This window comes from Dermacentor variabilis, chromosome 8, assembly GCF_050947875.1.
Source record: "Dermacentor variabilis isolate Ectoservices chromosome 8, ASM5094787v1, whole genome shotgun sequence".
In the NCBI taxonomy this organism is placed as follows: domain Eukaryota; kingdom Metazoa; phylum Arthropoda; class Arachnida; order Ixodida; family Ixodidae; genus Dermacentor; species Dermacentor variabilis.
Genome location: NC_134575.1, coordinates 17,611,634 through 17,638,663, shown reverse-complemented (window position 1 = coordinate 17,638,663; position 27,030 = coordinate 17,611,634). Strand labels below are relative to the sequence as shown.

The 27,030-nt window shown below is 44.9% G+C and overlaps 1 protein-coding gene across 1 annotated transcript; it reads left to right on the top strand.

The window, feature by feature from the left end:
- The first annotated feature begins 5,606 nt into the window (after positions 1 to 5,606).
- LOC142589730 (uncharacterized) lies at positions 5,607 to 22,670 on the top strand. The gene is made up of 9 exons (XM_075701293.1): positions 5,607 to 5,672; positions 10,297 to 10,343; positions 10,963 to 11,001; positions 12,182 to 12,217; positions 12,834 to 12,930; positions 13,967 to 14,109; positions 16,303 to 16,350; positions 16,922 to 16,957; positions 20,176 to 22,670. The coding sequence occupies exons 5-9, from the start codon at positions 12,846 to 12,848 to the stop codon at positions 20,365 to 20,367; spliced, it is 504 nt and encodes a 167-aa protein (XP_075557408.1). The 5' UTR covers positions 5,607 to 5,672; positions 10,297 to 10,343; positions 10,963 to 11,001; positions 12,182 to 12,217; positions 12,834 to 12,845; the 3' UTR covers positions 20,368 to 22,670.
- The last annotated feature ends 4,360 nt before the right edge of the window (positions 22,671 to 27,030 follow it).

Below are 27,030 nucleotides of genomic sequence, written 5' to 3'. Positions count from 1 at the left end.
CAACAGGCAACGGTAACAGGAGAGCGACATTTTAAAGGCGAAAGTCTTGAGTGGATAGTTGCGTGATGGCATTGAAAAAATACGTGATGCCTAGTCGAGTGGTACTAAAGTTATCATCATCAGCAATGGCTCATGCCCTCGTACGCAAGCAAAAATGCAATGGCGCATACCTCCTTAAGCCAGAGGCTACAAGCCATCAGTAAAGTGAAGCGAACAGCGCATACATTCATTGAAATCGCCCACACACCACACAGAACAGCATACGTTTTAATAAAGAACAAGCTCAAAACAACCATCTGAACTATCAAAGCATTCCATATCCCCCTCCGAAGCACGTTCCGGTCGAGGATGCTCGCCAAGTGAGAAACGAGTTGCGACGTGCGAAGCGGCAGGAGCAAGGCGTTTGGCCGTGAGTGATGCTTTCCCCTGCTGAGAGGATGTAACGTAAAGTCGAAGAGGATCGTCGTTGGCGTGAGTCTGACCCCGCTATAAGAGCGCGCGAAGCTGCAACTAAGTGACGACAACGGGCCGAAGAAGCCGAAACATGAAGGAAGCAACGTGACGATGCGAGACGGCAACGTGGAGAGGAAGCCGGAGCTCGCAGACAACGGCTTACCACACGTCTATTTCCCACTGCGGCTCGTTAAGCTTTGCTAGAAGTCTGACCCCATGAGATTGTATAACTTAAAGCATTACCAAGTGTGCAGCAGGCTTTCGCCTTCACGTGTTACAGGAGTGCAACATGCTGCAGAACTTTTTGGTCAGCGACCAGTCGAGGATAGGCCACGAGAGGTCCGAGCCACGAAACTGTGCGGCCTCTGTTTGCCATCCTCCGCACTTCAAAAAAGCCACTCACACACAAACTACACGTGCAAGAAGGAGAACCTCCTTAGTAGTTAAGCGAGAATAAACATGGCCGCGGTTACGCGCAACGCAAACACTTACAGCCAAGTTCGACAACGAAGAAAGCAGTTCAGATTAAGAACCTACGTACTGTCACGAAAAGTCTGCAGAATTTATGGCTTAGAAGACTGCACGAGCCTTGATTCTAAGCCTGGGCCAGGCACTTGTAAATGTTCACCAGATCGATTCTTGCCCGCCGGATTAAAACGAAACCCGGGTCCGGCCCGAGCCCGAAAACAAACTCCCCGGTCCGACCTGACGGCTAATCAAGCCCGACCGAGGCCCGAATGTTCTTTCGAGAGCATTGTGTTTCAAATAGCAATAACTGAGGTTTTTTTTTTGGCACTACTCTAACTTTCAGTTGTTTATTTTACTAGAGGCCCCAGAGTGGAGAAATATGACGAAATATAAAGGGTACGAGGGGCGTTTATTCAGCTGCGGCCGCACTGTACTTAACTTTATGGAAATACCTTGATGGGTACCGTTAAGTGCGTTTTCGAGCAGACATTGCAGCCGGCAAAATTATTTGTTGCACCCGTCCTTACTTTAGTAGGAGGCTGCCATAGCAAAAGAAACCGACAATGAAAGCCAAATTTATAGGCTTTGTTGCAGAGCAGCTGAACTAGGATACAGGGAACCTATATTTTACGAAGAGGTTTGTTTCCCGAACATTTCCGTATTTAAATTTCTGCATTTTTTGCCCACTACTCAAATTTCCCATGTTCTTAGCGATCAGCCGCGGTGAGAGGCTGCCGGCGGTGCCAGAGTCGGTCGATGATTGGCCACTTCGCTGTACGTCTACCGCACAGATGGGTCCCGGTCCATCTCTACGGCAAAGAAATCTTGCCGTTCGCTTGCAAAACCGCCGTAGGACGGCGGTCCGCGAGCGGCAAACTGCGTGCGGCGAGTTGCCGTGCCGGTAACTTGGATGGGCCTTAAAGCTACCGCACGCGTTAACCTGGCCACGCGCGGAAGCGACCTCCGCGTGTCCATCCCGCGCCCCAGGACAACCGGGAGCCGTGATAGAGCCCTGGGAAAATATTCCTCTAGTGAACGTACGAGACTTCGAGCATACCTTTCGTTTTGTGCATGACGACAGTTTTCACGAAAGTTCCCAGCTTTCGGACCCTCTCAACCCTCTTGCAGCGGTAAACAATAATTCTCATATTACAGTTATCAGTGCGATTATAAAATAATACTTAGAAGATAAAATAATTTGAAAAAGGCAAATAAGAGCACTGAGAAAATAGCGAGATAGATGATACACGGCAACATCTTTGCTGTGAGGCAATAGAAGTTAACTGGAACGAGCGGCTGATGCACTTGCTTCTCTTCCGGTCTTCTTAAATCAAGCATCAACAAGCAAAACAAATCTGGTATTCCAGATAAAACTTCTCCAAGTGATTTGTTTCCCATAAAAAAACCGCTTGTTTCTGATAAAATTTCTGGAACGTATGTATGTGTACGCAAACTATGTGAAAACAAATAGAAAGCGTACCGATAACAAGCCAGACCCGACCCGTGCCCGTCGCTTGAAGCCCGGGCCCTACATGAAGCCTAGAGCTTCAGTCCCAACTTTGGCTTGAGCCCAGCCCAAGCCCACCCTTAAAGCTACTTTACCCGACTGGGCCGGGTTCGGGTTTTCGGGTAGGCCCGAGCACTCGTAGTGCTGTCCTATGAACAACAACCTCTATTAAGTGTAAGTGTATCTGCATGCCGATCTTCACTATGTGCAAGTTCCTCAGTCTGGCGTCCTCGCCTCACTAAAAGCAAGTAAAATGAAGCTAAGCTCAACTCTAATACCATAGAGTTTGCAAAAAGAAGATTTGGAAAGGAATTATCCTGGCACCTCGCCCGGGGAACCTTTCAGTAATCCTGAGGAGAGCGCTAAATGCGAAGTATGAAGCTCTGAAAAACGAGTTAACGTCGACTTGAGTGAGCCCAACGTAGTCTTATGTAGGCAAGGCAAATGGAGTCTGATGTTGGCCCTATACTGGCAATGCTTCTCGTTCTTTCAGGGAACATGTGCGTGCTGCAGTTGAGATACATTGTACCTGACCGAGGCAATTAAATTAATTTAAAGGCAAGCAAAGTGCGTCAACAAAAAACAGCCCCATTGCCTCTAGAAATAATGAGGACGTTCATGCCGGTGCAGAAACTGAGTACGTGGGGATTCGCATTGGCATGTGTACAAGATTTACGCTAGTTGTATTCGGCGCTGAATTCTTGGAATACTCCTGTTGAACATGACAGAACACCTCGTTAGAAGTGTTCTCAATGCTACATCAAAAATATACGGTCATAACGTGCTAAACTACACGTAAGCTTCCCTTGATAACGCATTCATCTTCGTGTGTGATATTCCTTCTCTATTAAGAAGTCATCACATGTGTGACAACGGTCGACGCCACTGGCAATGAATGCATTCACCTGAGTCAACATACATCACATTCTTTGAGAACGTGAGTGGACAGATGACACTCCATCGTTGTCTTTTCTGCGTTGTATTGTAGCACCTATCTGGAACCTACGCGCTTTGTCGCTATAGTGACGTCGCATGTCAGAACAAGGGCATCTTTTCCTCTTCATGAAGGACACGAAGAACATGCACTTCTGATGTAAAAAGTCAACGACAAGCTATCTTGTTCCGACGTTTTATCAAGCAGTAAAACTATATTAATGTCTTATCTATGGTAAAATTATTTTTGGCACTTTCTATCGTGTGTGTTCTTTATGCTATCATCTATTCTGGCAAATTTGGGAATTGTTTTATTAATCTTATTTGTTTGTTTCGTTACAGGCCAGTGAAAACCACCCCATGTATCCAGCTACTGCCGTTTCTTCGCCGTATATTTTACAGAGCGAAAGTCGCTTGCAGCGCCAAGTGATTTTTTTCGCTTGGATCTCATTATGCAACATTAAAATTGGATGTATCACGACTTCTTTGTTATAATTCTTTTTATATTTCGTGCTTCCAGCCTGTTACATGAAACCGCCAGATGCAATTGTGGACTCTTCGAGTTTGTTACTTCACGTATAGACATTACTAGTTTTGAGGCAGCTTATGTGCATAGTGAATGGTGTTGTGTTTCTATGCGTATAACACGAAGCATTTGAACTGCTGGAATCTATCTATCTATCTATCTATCTATCTATCTATCTATCTATCTATCTATCTATCTATCTATCTATCTATCTATCTATCTATCTATCTATCTATCTATCTATCTATCTATCTATCTATCTATCTATCTATCTATCTATCTATCTATCTATCTATCTATCTATCTATCTATCTATCTATCTATCTATCTATCTATCTATCTATCTATCTATCTATCTATCTATCTATCTATCTATCTATCTATCTATCTATCTATCTATCTATCTATCTATCTATCTATCTATCTATCTATCTATCTATCTATGTCGGTCTGTCTGTCTGCCTGTCTGTCTGTCCGTCCGTCTGTCTGTCTTTGTTACTTTTGCTTCTCTACAAGAAAATCAACTAATGAAGAAACATTTGAGAGTTGGAGCTTGACAGAGCTTTCGCCCACGGTAGGCTATTCTGCGGAATAGGAGCAATACACTCAAAACACGAAGATGTAATCGTCGATCTAGAGCATTATGACTCAATGAGTGATACCGAATCTGAAGGATTGGTCAAGAATAAGGTACTCCAATATAATCAATTATAACACGTAATATACAACCGTTGGTGAACGTACCCACTGCTCAAACAATCTAGTATTTGAATAAAAGGCTAAGAATGGAGAAACCTTACAAGAATTGGCAGGCCAACTTGCCACTCTGGAAGAGTGGTGAAGAATCTGGTAACAAAATATAATAAATATAATATATGAAATACAACACGAGGTGGCCGCAACACGCCCACTGCACTAACAGTTTAATGTTGGAACCAAAGTGTTCAAAATAGAGTAACACCACAGCAGTTGGAGAGTAAGCAATAATGGGCCGCTAAAATTCAAAACGCAACAACGAAAACACCCGCACTACCACTAAGAGGCGCAATTGATCTCTCCACGAAATCAGTTATTGCGGCAGCAGTAGATATTTACGCCATATGGGCACGGCTACATTCTCAAGAACTTTGTTTTGCGATGCGCACAGCGTCAACTTTGTCCGCTGCAGCATTGACTGTTCTGGGCTCTGAAATACGCTCACAGACGCCACACCCACAGGAGTATGCGTGGTGTATAAAACTACATTCAAGTTCTCAACCTCGCAAACTGAGCCAAAGCGGAGTGTTTAGGAGGCCTGGTTACTCTGTTCAAATTGCCTAATAAACAGGAGTTAGATACGTAACGGTGGGCAAATTTTTGTTCTTGTCTATACGGATGAGGTAAACGGGAGGATCAGGACGTGGCCCTATGACGCCGACGGTGTAGCAGAAAGGACGGCTGAGCGAACACAGCAAATTCAGTGCCTGCTTTTTGACTACTGTAGCATTAAACGTAAAAACAGAACTTCCAAGCACCATTTCTCCCCTCTCCCCTTCCTTCCCGAAAAAGTGAAGTTGGCGTCGTGCCTCAGACACACATGTCAAGTTTTCCAAGGCTGTTTAGCATATGTTAGTTGTCGTGGTCAAGCAACTCTGAAAGCTGGCAAAAAGCCTCTTTTCGCGCCAACCGTAGCGAAGCCACATTCGCGCCATCTATTACCGAAGCATAGCGCTAACTAACACTTGGCAGGTGACGACCCCCGCTGCTTCCGCGCGGGCTTCCGTAGAGCTGTCATACCTCCACCGGGTAAGTTTGCACACCATAGTTCAGGTTGTAAAACTATTTTCTGTGTCCAAGGACTTTTGGCTAGGGACTGAATTCAATTTATATATTGCACAGTTGTTATGAAATGATTGTGGTTTCCCCGCAACCGTGAGTAATAACGTGTTTGCTACCATTGCTAACAGATGCCTGTTCTTAAAGCGGCCCCTGCGTAAGAAGTATCTTCAGGACACGGGTCCAAGAGACGAATACAGTAATATTTACGCGAGGAGCTCCTATCTTAAGGTACGGGAACGGAGAAATCGTTTGGACGGGCATCGAATGCACTGAATTTCATGAGGCTTGTTGCACTGGAAAGCAGATTGTAATGTACCCCTTGCAAGCAGAATACTTTCTTTTCGTATTTTTCCTACAAAGCTAGCTAAAGCCCCTACATGGTTTCTTTTCTAGCTTCGTGGTGCAGTCGGGCGGAGGACAAGTTTTCCTTTCATGAACCTCTCCTTAATTTGGGAACTTCTCCAGAATCGCTTCGTCATATTATGGACATGGACATTTTCTTACAAAAAATGACAGTTGAAAGTTGCCAAATTCAAGAAAACTGAGACATCGACAACAGCTGTGTAGCTAAGTAAAAGCGAGCAACATCACGAGTGATACCAATCAAAACAGGTATGAAGTTACGCTGACGTTGGCGAATGTCAGTTCCTGCTTACGAGGGATGGCGCCAGCGTGCGGTACGGGGCTCAGGAGAATGACCTCACAAACTGGCGCTTACGCATACAGACGCTCACTGACTGGTTCAGAAAGCCTGTTGGTTGTCAACTGTCGACGAAAGGAAAACTTACATACTGTGCTCGGACGTCGGAGGGGTCACACATGTCGTACATTCAGGATGGCTTTGTACAAGATAACAGATCCATTACCGTTGTTATGGCCAATATCAGCAAGGTTAATTGGACACATTCTGAAGGGCTTCGCGGGCAATTCATTCGAACGCTTCGTTTTAGAGATCTGATGTGCGCCCTCAAAACGCCGACGCTTATGTATGTCGTGATTGTGCGATCGTGCGCGATGGCCACAGTGGCCGCCGAAGATGCACACCTCGGAAAGCTAAGCCATAGTCTCGGAAGTTGAGCTTGGAGCGACAGGACCGCATGAATGTTCGTTTTGCAGTTTCCGCTCATCACAGACAATCTGTAGCCTAGGAAACCCAGGAGCAGCACGGCGTATGGTTAAAGCCCTGCTGTAGCGATGCACTCCACGACTTTTCCACTAGAAAGCTTAAGACATGAGTGACCCATGTCGAGTCTCTGTTTCAAATAAGAGATGCTAGCGCTGCAGCACCGACCACGATCCATTATTACCCCCAGAAGGCGGTGGGTCTTCTAATAACTGATCACCTGTCTATTAATTATTGTCTCATTGGTCTAATTAGTATCATTTTATATCGTGTGAAGGCAAGCAGTCAGCACTTCTCAGATGACAGCTCCTGTCCTCGTCCTCTGGGGTACCCAGACGCCACTGCGGCCGCTTTCTGAAGCTTTGCACGCACGCGGAGGCGCGTAACCCCAGGTGCCCAGATGCAGACTGCATGCATCGACACTTTAAGAGACCAAGGAACTGCATCAACAAAGCCGATGAACGCAAGGCTAAAGAGAGTGGGGCTCAAGATTTCCCCAAGGGGCACGCCATGGCAGTTGCAATTGTGCAGTTTTGCCCCGTCCCTTGTTTGCAAGAAGAACGATCTCCACTTCAAGTTTCTCTGTATCCACCAGTAGAAGTGGCCTCCTGATTTAACATCCCCCAATGTTTCGAGGATGACTTCATGTGGTATATTATCGTATGCGCCGTTACCATAGTGTTGCGCAGATAAAACAAGATCATTAACATTATCGTATGCGCCTATACCATAACGTTGTACAGAAAAACAAGGTTCTTTACGCTGTCTATAGACGTCCGTCCGCGCCGAAACCCAGCCAAAGCGTGAACGTATATCTCTAGGGCTCCAGATGAGTCATCACGATCCTCTCCATCACTTTACCCAGGAAACTGCACAGTATTAAGGGGGCGATAAGACGCTATGTCCACGAAAGATTTGCCCAGATTGGGCAACGGGACAAGCCGACCCTCTCAGATTTTCCATCCTATTAATAGTAATCTTGCACTTGCGGCGCAAACAACGGCCTGTTCCACTCTTACAAGGCCGCAAACAGTGGGCACGGAAACTTCAAGCATCGCGGACTTGTGCGACAGCGGCGGAGCTATGCGACACTCTCCTTTTTGTCGTTGAAAACTGACGCGACGCGGGCTACACAATCATGTATTGCATTCAGCTGTCGTCGCGATCGACAACGAAGGGCAAAGGACGTAGCTACAAGGCATGGGTGCGTGGCCACGTGCCAAAGTAAACAGCGCTGATATGGCGGACATGACAGCTTCTGTGGCAGCGCGTGCCGTAAACAACTCACTAAAACTCAAGCGTAGAAAAAAATCTTTTAAAGGGAACCCGAGTGGCAAACACCAGCCGATCAGAAAGGCTTGCGCAAGCTTTCGCCACAGGCTGGCCCATTGTGAAGCTTTTTATCCTCTGCCACTTTGCAGGTATAGAAGGAAGAAACCGATGCGCTTGCAGAATTGTCGTTACGAAGATGATGTCGAAGCCTACTGCAATTTGGAGCTTCGCGCTGTTCGCGCTGTTCTTATTGCTCACCTCGACGAATGTAAAAGGTGAGAACCGAAGTGCTCGAATGCTTGAGGAGACAGAAATCTGCGTGGTTTTTTACGAGAGAAAAAAGCAAACGACAAGAAGTTAGGCGCGTAATTTTTATAAGCAATGAGGTAGACAACTTTGCGCACTATGTACTGCACTATCATACTTTGACACGTGGAGAGATTCAACTAAACTTCATTGTGATATGGATGGCACTACGGAAACTATATCTTACAATCAAACTTTCTCACTACTCTATTCGAGGTGCATTACAGGCAACATACGGATGAATCCGCTTGGTCAAGTAAAACTTGGGGACTTCTATGGCGGCAAAATGTCGTAGCTTGTTCTAATCACAGCTTGTTTAATGGCTAAATTAAGCTTGTTGTGGTGTAGGACGTCGACATCCTCAGAGAAGCAGAGTGCTAATAATGCTTGCCGAAATTCCAGGGCAACAAAGTCCAGTTATGTCTGACCCTGAACTTTGATAAAGCAAGCAGAGTTTCCGCAAAAGAGTGGCAGTATGCGTTGTGCTGGCGCTGAGATGCTGCTGTGATGGTAGTTGACACTTACCTGCCACTTTGTAAGCCTTGACAGCACGTTACTGTGAACCTTCATCACAGATTACAGGTCGTTTTCATTGCGTTCTACTCCCGTTAAGTACTCATAGACACTTGCGAGACGACAAAGTGAGGTTCAATTATTCAAAAGGTCGGAATAACAAAACGGGGAAAAATAACCGGGATTCAAATATTTTGTATTGCCTCAACTATTTCGTCATCGACAGAATACTTCAACACAGTAATACAACACCCATACACGTCATCGATGGTCTGTTGACTAAATGCCTAAAAACTATGGTGGCTGCTGACAAAATTGTCTAATGGGCACAGCGCAACTCGTCAAGATTACTGCAGAAGAAGTCGCTACCATTATGGCATTGTGGCTTAGCGAACCAGCAGCGCAGACTGCTTAAGTTATTTTGTTTTCAAGCTTTTAATAACTACTGTGGCGCATAGTGAGGGGTAGTCGAATTATGCAAATCAAGAAGCTGTCCGTCGTAGTTTATGGCTTCTCGCCGGTAGTTCCAGTGAGTTCAAGCTAGTCGAAAAGTCTAATGAACCGAGCTCGATTTAACCACTTTCTTCACACATAATGAACGAACGTTGACGTGGGGCAGACTGTGTAACCATCGTTACTAGACATTCATCGTCCATCGTTTGAGTCTGTTTTCTCTACCTATTTAACGCCCAAGCAATTGGTACATTGTTCTAGCTAATTAATCATGTGCGAGCATTAGCATGACGACAAAGCTGAGACTGTGTAGTGCAGAACAAGGCGTCTTCAAGCACGTGGGAATAAAATGATCCGCCGTTGTTCTTGCGTTTTTCATTGTGTCCCATTTCCTTCGAATCGGTCTATTGAACATGAAGTGTTGTTCGATAGTCAGAAAGAAAAATTTCAAACATTTCGAGTGCCACGAGTAACTGAAAGAAGTAAACTAACTAAATGAATAAATGCATAAACTCATCTTCAGCCCGACGCGCTCAGTCTCAGATTTAGCTTTGTCCTAATTTGCGTTCGCCCTTACGTATGTGCTAAGTTGCATGACGGATACTGCGGAAAGGGCAAAAGTTTTGTCTAGTTGCCACGTTCTAACAGCAAACAGCAATTTAGGCCGAACAACAGCAAGAGAGAAAAACATAGTTTCATTACACTGCATGTTTCTTGGCACCTTGTCTTGCACATGTTGGCGTAACTCCCACCGCCGCAAATTGTCGTCACTGTGATTTGCCTTTCCAGTATTACTTGTTATTTTGAAATAAACAGATAACTTCCTGAGTGTTTTCTTAAATCCCATTGTTTGTTGGTTTTATGTAGCTGTTGCCTTTTATTTGTTTTACCCTTCATTTTAGAGTGACATGTGTACAATTTCAGGCCAGTGTACCGAAACACAACTGCCCAATGTACTTGCCTTGGGAACGGTGAGTAGACAACTCTAGAACGAATGGCAAGAGCGACGCTCATTTGCACTACTTGTTATCCAATAGTTCACGTACTGTATTATTTGGTGCACTGCATTCTTAATCTAAAGTGAACTTACGATATAATACTGGTGAAAATGGAACTTAGCAGAACCTGCTAATCAGCTTGAAAGTAATGTTTGGCTGCGCTTCTTGGCTGCACATTGCAAGAAAATGTTGCCGGCCGAAAACACCGACGTGAACAGAACCAAATCCTCGTGTCAGTGTTTTCAGCAGGAAACGTTTGCTTTAACTGGTAATTAGCCCTCTCGAACTATTAACTCTTGCTAAGCACTGGTGCAAATGGTTTTCAACATATTGGTTTTTAGGAAGCAGATTCCTTAGAAGCTGAAACATCGGTGAATCAGGTGTGTTACAAAGAAGGCAAAAGACTTGAGGGCCCCGTGTTACTAGCTCAAACTGTTTCGTTTCATATTTGAAGCAACCTCTCAAATCATGGTCTTATTACCTCGCGAAAGAGAGCGCCCCATATACGACGTAACATCGGTTGCCAACGTCGCAGAGCTCGCCGTGAATAACATTCTTTAATTTCACTTTTTCTTCCATTTTGTTTTTCAAGTGTCTCGGCCTGACTCCCGACTACTGCTTGGACCGACCTGTGAGTTGTCACTTTTACACCATCATCTGCAATGTTCGCTTTCAGCTAGAACCTCTCCCGTCTTCTCACGTTCATGTTGACTACTCTGCTACCACGTGTACCTGGGGCACACTTTATACGTGCACGTAGCCCAAACACAAGCTAGAGCTCATTTACGCTCGTGAGGATGGTGCTTGGAGGTGAGCTTCAAAAGGTCACCGCAGGTAGACTAGAAAGCTTATCAACTTGATTGTTCAAAGGAACGCAGTAAGCAATGCGTAGACAACTTGCACTGGAAGCCCCTGAAGAGTGGCTGGTGAAACCTTAACTCCTGCACATAATTACGAAAGTTGCCATGAATTCCGGCAGAACAAGCCCACACCACGGCCACAGGCATTAAGTCTTCACAAAGTTATTCAATAAACTTCTGACAAATTCCCAAAACTTTTGGTTCGTAAGCATTGGTTGTGATTGGTCTGCTGCCTTCACTAATGCCCAGCGCTATGAAAGGTTGCCGTTTGTTATTGTGAAAGTTTCCAGTGCTAGAGTTTTTTGTGAATGTGGGCGTTGGGCCATACCCACCTAGATAGCACAAGACCTGTGCACTCTGATTTATGACATCTTGCTACTAGGCCCGAAATTTCCGCGACCAAGCTCGGTGTGACGAAAGTGCTGACGCGACAATCACCACCGCTTCATCAGGAGCATCGTCATTAGATTCCATGGCAGTCGAGCCATGTAGCACGACGTCATGGATCAGAGTGCACATGTCTTGTGCTATCTAGGAGGTGCCGCTTGGGCTCGCAACTCACACACAGACAAAAGGAGATACTTTCCCGAGCATTTTCTTCTTCTTTCTTACAATATAATTGTCGGTAAGAGCATATGCCTGCGAATTATGATGTTTGAAATATCATTAGGGAAGGCTGCCGGCAAATGGCAAACAGTACTTGAGAACGAAACGATTTGTGAACTCGGTCTCTGCAAGCTCAACTGAGTCACTTTGTCAAGGCTGTAACTAAACATTGCATTTAGACATTCTCGCAGGCCTTCAGTGAGTTTCTCTCATCTGACGCTGTTCTTTTATTATGCTAGCCTAATTTCTTACATTTCTTGTTTTCTTTTCATTTTATTCGTAGAAAAGGAACGATGTAACATTTTTGACTGGTGTGATCTCTAACGTCCGACGTTTCTATTTCAGGAAAATGCGACGGTGGAAGTTATAAGAATTTTCACGGTAAGCAGTCACATTAATGAAGTGTCAGGAAATCCTGATATCTTTATTCTTGACCTTAATCGTGTTGTTTCCGCGTTGCAGAAAAAAAAAATGAAAGCGTTGGTCTTAGGATGGAGCGTTATACCGCGGTCTGTGCGTTGTTAAATACTTGCAGGGCAAGAAATTTATTTCTGCTACGTAACAACCAGACAAATTTAACGAATTTTGATTAGCGTAGAAGAAAAAGTTAAATTATTACACAGCAGAGATATTATTTTTTATTATTCCTCACTGTCTCGCAGGAATTTCCTTGAATCTAGAACGTTAAGAAACGTTGATGATATATTATGAATTGGTCCTAAGCCTATAAAATTCTGTATTTCAATGTTTCTAAGGCTCAGTTGAAGAGAAGACTTCGCCGAAGCTGTAAGGCAGTTTCGCCTACTTCAGTCATTGTAAGAGAATGTAGAACCTGCCGGGCCAGGAGTGACAGAGTTCTTAGGCTATATAAGTGTCCATAAGAACTATGTGAGCCAACCATGATGTCTTAGAGGCATTGTTTACAATGTAAAGCTAAAAGAGAGGCCAGTGGGGAATGCGCTCTCATGTCTTCCAATGTTTTCTCGTTTTCTTACAGTGTGTATTTAGAATGATGCCGCAAGTCACGGGACCCATTCAATCTCTGTTCTACCTAAGAGCGTTAACCGCCGGACTGCTTTCCAGGGCGCAATCAGGTTAGCTCAAATTAGGCTTTGTGTAAGGAAGTTTTAGAGAAAAAATTGCGGTTTTGTTCGAATTAATACGCATTCTTGAACGCCAGAGCGTCATGCCAACATTACTGAGATGAGACGCTTAATGAACAGGACAACATTTCTGGCTTTCATAAAATCGGGATCCCATAAATAAACAAGCATTACCTGTAATGTCGTCAAACAAACTAAAGAAAAGTGTGCGACATGTTCGAGCTTGCATAGCATTAACGTTAGAGGTATGATATACAAGCTTAGGCAAATATGCGAATATTATCCGCAATAGAAATCACGTATATGAAGTTCAGAAGCGCACTGTTGGGGCCAGTTGGTGCATTATGTAGTGTCGTTGAGCATAAATACGGGTGGGAAGAAACGGAGTGGACAGGACAGACGTTCTGTCCTGTCCACTCCGTTTCTTCCCACCCGTATTTGCCCTCAACGACACTACACGTATATGAATGTGAAATGTAGCCTAAGGGATGTGATATAAAGTACGACAAAATACGTACAGTACGGTCCACTGTGGGTGGGAACACCTAACCAGTATTCAGAGAAGCATGATGTGAACGTAAATGGATTTCATGATAAAAAAATGACTTGATACTACGCGCTTGGTAAACCAATAATGTTGAAACTTGTTGCCCGCGCTACCGTGACAAAACTGATTTGTTATCCATAGCAAAATGATAATTTAGCATTTATTTTTACATTGAAAAATGTAGCACAATGAGCACTACGTCTGAAAGAAAGCACTGCCACTTTCAAACAACTGCCCGAAGTCTTTGAACATGACCAGAGTCTTTTTTATTAATAGAGTAAATACTTGTTCCTTGATACCAAGGGGCTAAATAGAAGCTTGATGCGAGCTTCTGTTCAGGATGGCTCTGTCACTCACCGAAAAAAAAAAAGATTGGGGATTTTTTGTGCTCTTGTCACAGTATTTCAAGAGGATAACTACTCGGATAATAAGGCCTATTCGGGAATTGCTAACTGTGAGTAAAACCTGTGGCTTTTTCAGATGTCAATCCCATCGCTGTATCCAACATGCTATGCAACCCATTCGGGCTGCCTTTGTTTCGCTGTGACAATGGCCTTCCCGGCCCAATAACGTGCGGGCCACCCATAAACATCAGTCTGCCAACTTCCTTCGGGATCAGTGACGTAAGTTGAATGCAGGAGTTTCAAATTTGACGCTTCACTTTCAACTAAATGTAATTTTGGCATTGTCTGATTAAGATTGAACGGACCAGCACAAACTTTGCTTCGAATACTTGGTTGACATCAAGTCCCATTTTTAAGTGAGGCGAGCTTCACCAACTATGTTCAGTGGATTTCTTTGTTTTGTTAGGAATCAAAGACCTTAGAAGACGCGTCTAGTCTTCCCATGTATGCAACTGTGCGTTCGTGAACTCTCTCTCCTTCTGCTTTATCATCCTTTCTTTCATCCCTCATCGTCTTTTTCCCGTGCAGGGTAACTAAATGGATCTCTGTCTGGTTAAGCTCGCTGCTAGCTGAATTTTCTTGTTTTGGTTTTTTATTATCTGCATAGACCCAAAGTCCTCTCTTACATCCTGAATCAGGCGACTTGGTTCATGGCACCATAGAAACACAGGGCGAAATGCGAACGTTGTGGAGTTCTGCTTGGCTTCATTGTTTGAGTTATGGTGCGATGCTATAGCTTGGGAGATTGGCGCCGAGCAGGCGGGCAATGGGCTCAGTAAACGGACAGCGCACTTGATTGTAGAGCCACGGCTTGGGAAGAGGGGGGGGGGACGAGTGGTGCGTTGTGCTTGCGCTGCCACCGAAGAGTTCACCCACGGCGTAGTTGACAGATTTCTCAATGAACAGTTCGGGGGAGGGGGGTATTCTGTAAGTGTCCACCTAGAAGGCATGTCCATTTGCTCTGCTGCTGAAGTACTCATTGCCTGGGCTGGGGTACATGTCAGAAGAAGAGAGGCGCTCCCAACCAATCAGCATTTCAGCGGCAGACGAAATGGAAATGTCCACAAGGTGGCCGCTTACAGAATCCCCACCTCCTTTCCCCCAGAAGCCAATGGTTAAATGCTTTCGTAGTCGCGAGTCATAAGCGAATTTAATTGCACTGGGATTTGGTTATAGGTATTCTGTATGGCGAGAGGGCTAGACGTCGGTAGGAACAGTACAAATCGTGCCTCCATTCCGGGCATTTCATCGCATCTCGCATTCCGACTTATTGCCTAGTGGTGCCAAGGCAGAGCTCCTCGATTGTACCAGCTGTGGAATTCGTCATCATCCCCTTGTCTAAGAATATGGACAGACACAGTGATTAGCAGAAGGCGTGGGCGGTCTGCCTGCCGACTGTCGCATCACATATGCACAGTAAAGATAACCATAAAGTTACACTTTCCCTATGCCACATTTAAGAAATAATCACGAAATTAACAGCATTTTTGAGCCGGATATGTCACATTGAGAAATTGTTCTTCCTTTTGTAAGCGATAGGCGATAAAGCATCGAAAGGATGCTCTACCTTGCCGTGCACTGGTGGTGCGTATGTCAATTTCTTCCTGGTTTAATGGTTTCTTATCATGAAAAACAAAGCTTGAAGTCTGATGAAAAAAAAAACAGTACAAAGATTAAAAGCGAGCTTGGCGGCATCAATTACCAACGTGTTTCAACCTGGATGCTGATAACATCGAACCGTTTATCTAGTCCCAGGGAGTGATAATCAGAACATGCTTGGATTTTGAAGCCGAGTTTTGTAAATGGCACGACTTAAAAACCATAGTTTCAAGGGAGATCACGCCTTTCCATGTTAACTCGAAGGAGAAAACGTGGTAGAAATTGAGCAGTGACTAAATACCCGGAATGAGTTCCAATGCGAGACTGAGGAGAGTATGGAAATAGCTGCACAAACTTTGTCGGATCTTAGAACACGTGCAACGGCGCTCCACATGCATACCATATTAAAAGATGTCACACTCTTGTCTGACTTCGTTCTTCTTGCCAAGATAAAAGAAAACGTACTGCTAAGAGAACACAGCGCGGCTTCCAAACACTTCTGGTCCCTATCGTTCAGTGCAATGAGCTTTTCGCAAAAAAAAAAAATGTTTCTTTGATAACGTAATATATTGCTGCCGGAACCTGAGCTAGTGGGTTCATACTTGTTATAGTGTAAAAACACGAAGCAATGAGAAGGAACGGCGAGACAGGAAATAACGTTTCTTTCTGTCTTGTATGTTTTCCTGGCAACTCTTTGGTGCATTGTCATTTCTTGGTATTGTTTCGCGCATTTTGCACTATAGTAGGAAATTGATACGAGCAATGTATTATAGCACACTTATTCATTACCAACACCAAGTGTTCCCTTTTCAGTGCATCAATTCATCCCGCTTGGTCTGCTTGGAAGGCGAAACGCTCACAGTAAGTAAAAACGAAGACCTTACACATTGCTAAAGGACGTGGTGACGCCAGCAACCAGTACGAGATGCTGTTAACCTCTGTGAAGTATCGGAGATAACGTATTAACCAAATCCATTCTGTGAAAATTTGAAAGGTAAAGGTGACTCAGAATACATGGCCATCCAAATGATATTACCATGTATTATGGCCCAAACGATCACTGTATATGTTCTACAGAAAGCTAACATTGAACTATAGGAAAAAAGGATGTCCTGGCCCGGAAACCGAGTTGTGAACTACGGTTTAAACGGGGCAGGCTGGCGTATCATAGGAAGTAACCGTGAATGTTCATACTCAACTCAAAGCCTTGATGGAACCTCAACTTAGCATATTTTTTTGACAAGTGATTCCATAAATCTTTTCCTAGCTCGTACCTCTGTGTTTTGACGAATAATCTGTCATTGCTCTGAAGGTTCCATAGGATAGCGCACCTGTAGATACAGCACAAGCAATAGAAAAAAAGGACCATTCACGCCGTAAAATTTTTTGGCCTAATGCTAAAATGTCCACCAACGTTTTTTTTGTTTTTCAGAATGAAACTATGACCGAGCTCATCGACTTCCTTGCGGTAAGCTTATGGCTGCCGCTAAGCGCGAATGAACATTGTTTTATCGCTTCTCCGGTAGTGCACCAGAATTTTCCTGGGTTGTTGCAAAGAAAACCCTCTTATTGTCATCAAGATCTTCACGAGACTCACATTTGTGTTGGGATAGCAAGCAGAGCAGCAGACAGTAATGTCTGTGTGCATCGGTTGAGTTTAGTTTAGCTTACAGGATTCTGTCTATCTGCTACATAGATAACTTTCACAACTGAAAGTTTAGATCGCTATATTTATTTCAAGAAGGAACGTAAAGTCATACATTCAGAACATTTGTAACCAATAATGTTAGGATTGCAAATTGGACAAGTAGGTACCAATCCATATTCAGCAGCAGAACTTTTGACGAGAGAAGTATGAGGAGAAGAAGGAAAGAAAAGCAGGGAGATTAACCAAACGTGCGTCCGGTTACCATCTTACGCAAGGGAAAGCGGGAGAGGGATGATAAAATAAGAGAAAGAGAAAGAAAAAGAGAGAGTGAGAACACGTGTGATTGTCCATCACGCCTACAATCGGTCACTGTTGCCAATCGACTTCATGAACCATAGAAATGCCCGTGTCCCTTTCGACAGGGACCGGAGGCGTAGCCATGAAGGGGGAGGGGCACACACCAGTTACGAAATTTTTGTGCGCCAGGATAACTTCCCCTCAGCCCCCTTTCCCCAGGTCTCCTTCTGCATTCCCTCCTCTCTCTCTCTTTCAAAAAAAAAAAACGAAACATTCCTTCATAGGCCTGTGACAGCGACAAGCGAAAGAATACAGGTCGCGTGCTGACTACCAACTGAGTTTATTAGTTGTAAACATTGGCTCATAAACCCCACCAGGTCACTCCTGCCATCCGCGCGCTACGCCCGCAAAACCTGCAGAGAGAAATCAGACGCAAAGTATTTTAATCAGATGGCACAACTTCATAACAAAAATTCACTTAGTGCCATACCAACCTTGCAAAAAAAGATCACTTCGTGATCGCAGATAGCAACCGAAGGGTGGCTAGCACGGCGTCATGAGCATTGTGTAAAGATTCTATTCCAATGTTATTTTAATGATTGTATACCAAGAGTGCGGATTTGGGCTGGTTGGTTGAACCTTGACATATTCAGCAAACAGTGCACACAGACAGGACTAAAGGAAGACGACAACACTGGCACCGATTATCGATTGGCGGTGGAAGGAACGGACCACCGCAGTGGCTGAGCATGAGGTCGCGGTATCACGTGCCGGCCGCGGCGGCCGCATTTCGACGGGGGCGAAATACAGGAGCGCCCGGGTCCCGTGCGTTGGGTGCGCACCAAAGATCCCCATGGTGGGCGACATTCATCGAGAATCCCCCACTTCGGCGTGCCTCGTAATCAAGTCATGGTTTCGGCTTGTAAACTCCCAGAAATCAATTCAAGTGGCACGAGCGGGAATATATCCGGGGGAACAGGTGGCAAGCAATGAAGATGGCTAACGTAAAAAAAATGAACACACTCAAGAAAAGTGGTGGGTTATCCAACCTCAAATGAGGCAGGAGCTATGACCTGCCAGCAGCTATGACAAATTGCATCGCGCGGGACAACTAAGCGCACTTGCGAACAACAACAACAACAACAACAACAACAACAACAACAACAACAACAACGACGACGACGACGACGACGACGACGACGACGACGACGACGACGACGACGACGACGACGACGACGACGATGACGACGACAAAAAACGAAAGCAAAAAGAATTGAAGATAACAGACAATGCCTGTAAACAACTAATAAAAATATTAAAAAACGCGAACGTAAAAAATGACAAGAGAGGTGGTGAGTGACAATATGCATGCAAATTCACGTGGTCGCCAGTTGCCGAGATACAGATTCTCCTTGTTATGCAGTAAAATGGATGGCGTGCTAATACATGTAGAACCTTTCTTTTGAATGATATACGCTTCCCAGCTTTCACGCGCTCGCTGCTGGCGGTATTTGCCAGTTGCTCAGATCCTATCCAGCTGAAGCGAACATTCACATTCAATACAATGCAAGATCAAGGTGCTGCCTGCTGTTGCTTTTAGCGAGGTTCACGTAACATATTATTTAAGCCCTTTCCAATCTGCTCAACATAGCTTTCGGCACCAGTCAAGAGGGTAGCATAACGGCCTGTGTCTTGAAGGGTACAAACGGGTTCTTGCGTTTTTTTTGTTTTGTCCCAGGCTGGTCGCAATTTATCATCACCATTTACGGGTTCGCGTAAGGTTGTTAGTGTGCTGGGCACTAACAATTTCAATGCCGATACATCATCCTGATTTATTGATATTGTGCGGCACAGCGCAGACAATGAATCAGAGCTGTCGGGGCGGATCGTTTCCTAGGTCATTGTCTAGGAATCCTGGAAATATTGAGTGGGCTATGTTCAGCAATGTCCCTCAAGGTTCATGACTGCTCATACTCAATGCTCGTCATGAAATCCAGCGGATTTCAGGCGGCGAACTTGGGATTCGAAGTTTTGTTGTAAGGGATGCACGAGCGACCTGCATAGATCGTTCTTCAGTGCAGCAGTTGAAATAACGCGCTTCACTAGCTTGGAATGGGCTGTGATAGTTGCATGCCGGCCGTAAGTCTGATCTCATTCGGTACTTGATAACTCGCTGCTTGCGCGTTTTGCTTGACGTTGGCTACCTTCGTTGACTCCCACCTCTCCCCAGAGTACATTTCCGTTCCCTTGAAGAGAACCACCAGGTGATAGTGAGCACCCATGTTGTCGTCTTTGCTTAGTCCTGCCTGTCCGCGCTATTTGCCCAATATGCCTATACCAATGTTATTTGTTTTCGCGCTTGTTTACTGAGCTGAGCAACGTAATGAACAGTATGAACAGGCCGCGAATGCAGTGTGATAAGAAAGGAGCAGAATAAAGTGAATGGAATCCTTACAGTACAGCTGCCTAGAACTCGGTCAAGTGGCGAACACTTGTCGGGATGGAGACTCCAACTATAAGGAAATGCACTAATTTGCTCTGGACCATTTCTGCAGTGGTTATTACATCTCTTTTCTTGTGTGTGGGGGGGGGGGAGGAGGGGGCTGCGCTTAAGACTGTCGTGTCAGTGGCCCTCTTCAATTATTCAGTGATGCTTGGTGGGCTTCCCCAAACCTCTGCCAGTCTGTCTCTGACCCTTCTCTCAAAAATGAAGTTGATCGTCGCCTTTCACCGCGCTGCAGTGTCTCCTGAGACGGTCTCCCGGTGACGGTGGCACGCTTGCGGGCCGGCTGGCTTGCGCACTCGCCCAGCTGGTGCAGCTCTCGGCGCAGCAATTCAGCGCCGCGTTTCCTCTTCTGCTGCTGGCCGCCGGAATTCAGATGTCGGCCAACCGACTGAGCACGGAGCTGGCGATGCGCGCCCGCTGCTTCTGAGTACACTGTGACGGCAAGGAGCGCCTCCCTACGTGTACGACAGTTGTGCGACCATATGGCGTCGGGACTGCCCAAGCGCGAGGTCGTGGGTGCGACTTTTTTCCAGGCTGTACAGACGACGTTTTGACGGGTGCACGCTAGTACCGGTTTCTAGATTCAAGGTTAACGGATGGCGGTTAAGAACCAAGCTTAAGGTTGACGTTAAAAAACCGCGTGTGGTCAAAAATGACTCCCGAACCTTCCCTAAGGCCGTCCCTTACAACACACTACGAAGTTTCAGGGTAGTAAACCCTACAAATAAGTTTAAGTTATACTGACAACAAGATAAATAAGCTTAGAGCATAAAGGAACGCGTTTGCTGTGTTGGTTCTTTCACATTTACATGCTTAAAATATAAGGAATACATATATTTGAAGTCTTAGATACTGTATCTTGTGATTAAAGAAGACGTAAATAGTTGAAATTGAGCAAGCCCGAAGGTGGGTAAGCACTTATAGGGTAATTAACTCAATACTAACATTGGTCTTGAAATCGCAAATACGGCGTCATCGACATTACTGTGGCGTCATGACGCCGAGCAATAACACTGCTTCCCGTCGTGTGGCAATAAGGTCGACTACAGTGGCACTGCTCACGAGAAAAGAATGAACAATGATGTTGTGCATGTTTCTTTCGGCGGCGATGTTGTGTCGCCGCTGCCCCGATTGCAGAAACAATGAGAGCCAACAAGTAACGACTTTACGATCACTTCGTGCTTAGCAGCGCAACGATAAAGGCATTGCGCCCACCAAGGCCGGTGTACAAAACAAGTAGTACCGTTAAACTATCTATGACGCGCTGTCACTATTCAGTATATTTTCTGTGGTTTAGACCCCCATGCGGAACTTAAATCATAATAAAAAAATGACAAGACAGAAATATCATGTCAATAGCATTCCATTAAATAGGCGCGCACTTTGGACTATGAAGGAAACATACTGGGAATAGGCGCTAACTCGCTATTAATTGTCATTCACGGCAGTATCAGCGGAAACACATTTACAGCCATTTGTACAACCTAGCCATACAGGGCTATCATCACAGTACCTTTACCGGGAATCTTCGTTCGGTCCTGCGCAACATGGTGTACGTGTCATATTATTAAAGACCGTGTCATTCGCTTTGACTTAAAACGCTGCCATTAATTATCATGCAAGCTTGTCTCCACCCTTACCCGGAGCGGGGATACTAGGAAGCGTAGGTCCACAGGTGCAAGGACACCAGTGTGCCGGTAAATTCCCCACAGCTTGTCAGCGAAAAAAAAATCTCGTGTTCCTACCTGTCACGTTGCACAGCGCTAAATAAAAAAAAGAAGTATCTTCTAATTAATGTGTACAGCTAGAATCACGGTTGTATTATGACGTTACATATCCTTCACGAGAGTTGCAATGTGGGCTTGTTGGTTCGTTGAAGTTACACACCTTGAAATTACATATCCTTTCGCTCATGCGGAATGCAATCTGTGTAGCGTAGCCACACTTATCATGGGCGCCAAAACATGAATAAAGGTGGACAATGGACATATGATCCTTTATAGGGAATGAGTGCGACAGTGTTCAGTGCATATAGTCACAAATTGCCGTTTCAGTTTATTCTCTGTTCAAAAGCAATGAATATGTAACAGATGGAATGCAGATGCGGGTCCTAAAGTCAATGACTGCAACGGGACCCTCGCTAAATTGTTTGTCTTCCTAAACGACCTGCTAAAGTGTTTTATTTCTTTGGCTCATTCCAGTTTATATTTTTATGAGTACCAGAGCAGAAGCGTTTGCATAAATATGTCCTTTCGGTGATGTTTGATTGTATATACTCAGAAACTTGAGATTTCAGTTTTTTTTTATCTTTCTTGGATGGCCAGAGTGTTCTTAGCTGGCTTATCGTTTGCTATACAAACATCAGAGCTGCCGGGCAGAACCGGGCTCAGCTAGCTCAGTATTCTGACATACTGTGTGACATTGTGCCTGACATTAAGCCGGAAACTATCCGGGACATTGAATAAACAATCACGGTTCGTATTCATGAGTTGAACAGCATGATGCTACGTAATAGCTTTCGGCGATTACCCTTAAAATGGTTTGCATGATTGGACCGTGCCTGTCCTAGTGTCAGCACCGGTGTCAAACGAATATTGTTGAATTGTCTTTCTGGCATTTTAGCTTTCATCTGTGCAGAGCGTTATCAAGCAAACTTATCGTTTTAAAGTCCATTTGAATTTTTGTATTCGTTTCTTCCGTATGCAAGTAATAAAATGTTTCGTGTGCTTATATGGTATGTGTTTTGTGTTTATTATCGCAAATTTACTGAGCTACGACGCATGTCTGTGGCAATCTCAGGGACAGTGTGCAGATAGCCCTGTGTGCGCGACATGCGTACGCGAAACTGTGGACGCAAAATTAAGCCTAAAATAAAAACCTACCTTTGAAGTATAGATGCCATTGCCTTAGCCACATGCTCGATGCACCGACAATCTCTTGAAAGGTGAATTGCAAGTAATTCCACGAATTAACGGCGGTGATGCATCTGCTTGAAAGCGAATATTCTGGCACAATTCCTACGTGAAAACTCGCCTGCACGCTAAAGAAAGGTAAACCAGCTGCGTTTTCAAAAATGAATGAACAAATTAATTAATCCGTTATTTAGTGAAAAAACAATTGTTCATGCCTTCAGGTATTTGCTTTCTTCATTCCTTGACCCTTATGGAGATTAGTTAATTCATTCAGAACGAAATCATCAGTGGTAAAATTTACAGTTATGAGCTTGCTTCGAACTCTGAAGCATTTATGAAGCGCTGTTTCGGCGCAGTGAAGGGTGGTGTTTCTTTGTTTGTGCTTTGGCTCTAATAAAATTCACCTGTTGGACAAGGCTCGTCCTGTGTCCTCGTCCCGTTGCTTTCCTTTCGCACGCTGATTTGGAGTATGCGCCAATTGAAGAAGCCCAACTTCCTACCTCACTACGAAAGAAGCATACCCAAGGTGAAATCTGGGGATGTGGCTGTCTTCTTCGCTCGAAAGTCCAGGAGGACGTCCACATGGAAATACGGATTCTGGATGCGACTGGTGTGCAGCGGCCACGTCAACATGGGTTTCTGAGGGACCTTTACGCAATTTTTAGTAGGGTTCAGGTACAATCTCTACTGGTATGGCTCGCGGCGGCGCACGGCGCTGATGTCTAAAAATAGAGCATTTCGAAATGAATTATAACAAAGTGCCTACCAGATTCAAAAATACTAACTTACTGACCTACTCTGCAACGCATAGAAACGTTTCAGAACGGATGAAGATAGAGCAAATAGCAGAATAAAGGCACAGATGTTAATCACAGTAACTGTTCAGTTGACTATTCTGCACTCGGGGAACCGGGCAAGAAAGGTGAGGAGGAAATTTAAGATATGTAAAAAAAGGAAAATGGTTCGCACGAACGCAATCAAGGTGCTATCAAGATATATATATATATATATATATATATATATATATATATATATATATATATATATATATATATATATATAAAGCTGGCGTTTTACAGCACTGGTGCTTTCTGAAGACAACGGCACACCTTGTCCGAGTTCTACAAGACAATGTAGTCCTCCAAGTCATCAAATTTTATCTTAAACACAATGTCCACACGTGGGACCGAATTCACAAAGCTTTTCGTTCTTAAGTGCTGTTTGCCATTGGCCCGCCGCGTTTGCCAAAAATAAGCTTGTCCACAAACGTATGAAGTACCGGGATGCATGTGCCGTTGCCGGCAGTAGCGCAATGCTGCTAGCGACATCTAGTGAAGCTTTTGTCTGTCAGTAGCGCGTCCGAAGTGTCTCTTTGTTGCGTGAGTGGTCTCACCGCAGGAAAATCACAAGAGGGCTGAAAGTTAGCAATTACGCCGCTACCGGCGCTTTACACCACTTTGGATGTGGCAGGTCACTGCAATATAATAGCTTTGCGCCATATTTTATTTAACGTTTCACCACGGGATGGCGCTATCAGCATTTTTCGCTCCAGTCCACATCACTGGTAACTCGCTATGCCTAAAAGGGTAATGTGTTTAACGGACAATCTAAAGCTCTCTACTGCGCGACATCAATTAGGTGCACAAGAAAATCCAAACCAACCACACATTCACTAAACATATAGGCCTTTTGGAACTCCTTTTAACTGTCCATTACGTCTAACATAACAAATGGTTGACGATTGCGCTTGCGACCAGTTCTGGCTCTAAAACTCTTTTGTGAATACGGGCCTTCCTTTTTCACAGTCACAACCAAGTGCCCTAACTAATACAGTTTTATACAGACTTTACAATTATTGGCCTGACAGTGCGATCATACAACTACTGTAAGACGTTTATCGTAGAACGGGCACCATTTATTGTATTTCTGCGATTGCATACGTGATATCTCTTTGGTATGCTGGCGCTGCAAAGGTACCTCCTTGTTATCTACTGAGGAAGATAGAGGGGCCACAGGAAGATAGAGATATTAAGTTATTAACAGTGGGAGAACAAAGCGTCTGCCTTAGCTCCGGATTCAGGCTGAGGCTGTTTGTCCGCTGCGGACTATACAATCTGGTAAAGCAGTTTAATATTCCGACAGTAATTATATGGTCACTCCAGGTGATTTCTTGCTGTCGCATTCACCGTGACGTATCGCATATATTTATGTATATGTAAGATATATGTTGAAGTATGTCGCAGATGCAAGGTAGGTGCTGTGCCACTCAGCCACAGATGTTGCTGAAACCAGGCCTCATGTTCTTGGCTCCTTTCATTCCCCAGAAGTTGTTTGAGTTGCAGCGCGAAAAAGAAGTATTTAAAATTTCATTCCCAGCGCGTGCCATTTATCTTAATTTTCACATACTGTCGAATAAAGTGAAACAACATAACAGCTCACAATATGAAAGTGATGTAATGTTACTGGTACCGCTATTTACGGGCAGCACAGTGGCGCCTGCGCAATGTCACTACATTCCTTGCACGACGTGAACGTTTTAAGGGCGCCAGAAATTTGCGCGCATCTGCGTATGTTGAACCGGCGTATAATCCACCCGCTTATAGCAAGAACACCGTCCGATGAGTTTGAGTCCAACGCTAAACCTTGCTATTGCTGTCAGTGTCTTCGCCCTTAGGGCAAAGCTGCCAATTTCTCAAGCATGTTAATCGTCCTCGACAAACCTTACAAATCGAAGTCATCCGTTGGATAGGCGTGTGCTAAGCTTACAGTAACACTTGAATAGGCTATAGGCGGCCATTTGTTTCTTTCTTCTTTAATTTTTACCCGCACGAAAGGATGACAGTAGCTTGAGCGGCGTGTTATGTAGATAAGAGCGTCACGCGAACGCTGTCATCCGCCATCCTTTTGCGTTGATTTGTTTAACTACGGTGGAAAGTTTGTGTAACGGTTTTGTCACGTTGTTTTAAGCGCAAAGCATCCCCCTAGACTGATATAGAGGAGGAGGGAAGGGAGGGAGTGCCTGGTGTTACTCGTTCAAAAATTCACGGCCACCTCAACTACGCGGCGTGGGGATTCCGGAAGCGGGCTTTTGACAGGAGGATTCACTCTTAAAGCGGCACCGACAACACCCAGCTGTCACTCCCTGCACAACAAAAAAATGTTCGACGCAAACAGTGCCTATTGTCGACAACAAAACTTTTCCAAGGGACAAGGCTCGCGAAGGGAGGCCTTGAATTCTATGTCAATAATACGGTGCAGCCATTTTGGACACAGTAACTAGCGCAAGCAACTTGATAGCGAAAGTTTCTGTACGGAGCTGTATTGTTCAACTAGTTTTCCGGTATCCACGCGAAAACGATGCTGAGTTGTTGTGGAACCTGCGTTGTTTGTGAAGGAATAGGCATTGTAGAGGCTCGCACAAAGAAAGACCATTTCTATGGCCCCCGAAATCAGGGGCAGCCGCTCCTGTGGCAACAACAACACGCACAACGGCGAAAGCGCGATCATGGTACGACGGAACGACGACAGAAGGACGGCTCGCCCACCGCAGTCTCGGAACGCAATCATGGCTGGGGAAGAAATGTCTTTCCTGGCGATTTATGGGGCAAAGAACACGACAATGAAAGGAAGAGTGGGGACCTGTGTGACAGACGCGAGAAAAATTTAATAAAGTATTCTTAACGCGTATCGCTGTAATGAGGAAATCTTGAACAGGCATGTGCCGGAACGTTTCAGAATGTCAACAATACAAAACTGTTTGCACGAACGTAAACGTTCGTGATTGGCCGATGGCTGCTTGGCCGTTGCATTGTTTTCGTCGCGATCGGTCAAAGCATGCCAGCGGCGCCCCGCAATGATATTAGCAAACAGCCAGTCAGTAGGAGAACCTTTCTTCATCGAGGTGCAGCACGGCTTTGCGCGACCGGAAGCAAGCTTGAGCTTTCGTAATGCTGCACTCAATTAGCCGGACGCGCTTCGCGGGTCCAACCTTGTGCGGAACTTGTCAAGGGTTCGCTACACTCCACGTTTCGCGGCTTCCCCGGCAGCCAATGGAAGACAAGTCGGAGCCACCCAGCAGCGCACGTGTTTGGGGAGAAAACACCGCGGAGTTGTTTTCCGACAATCTGCTGCATACTCTTAGTGTAGCCAGTGAGCTGGCTTTGCTTACACTACGTCGA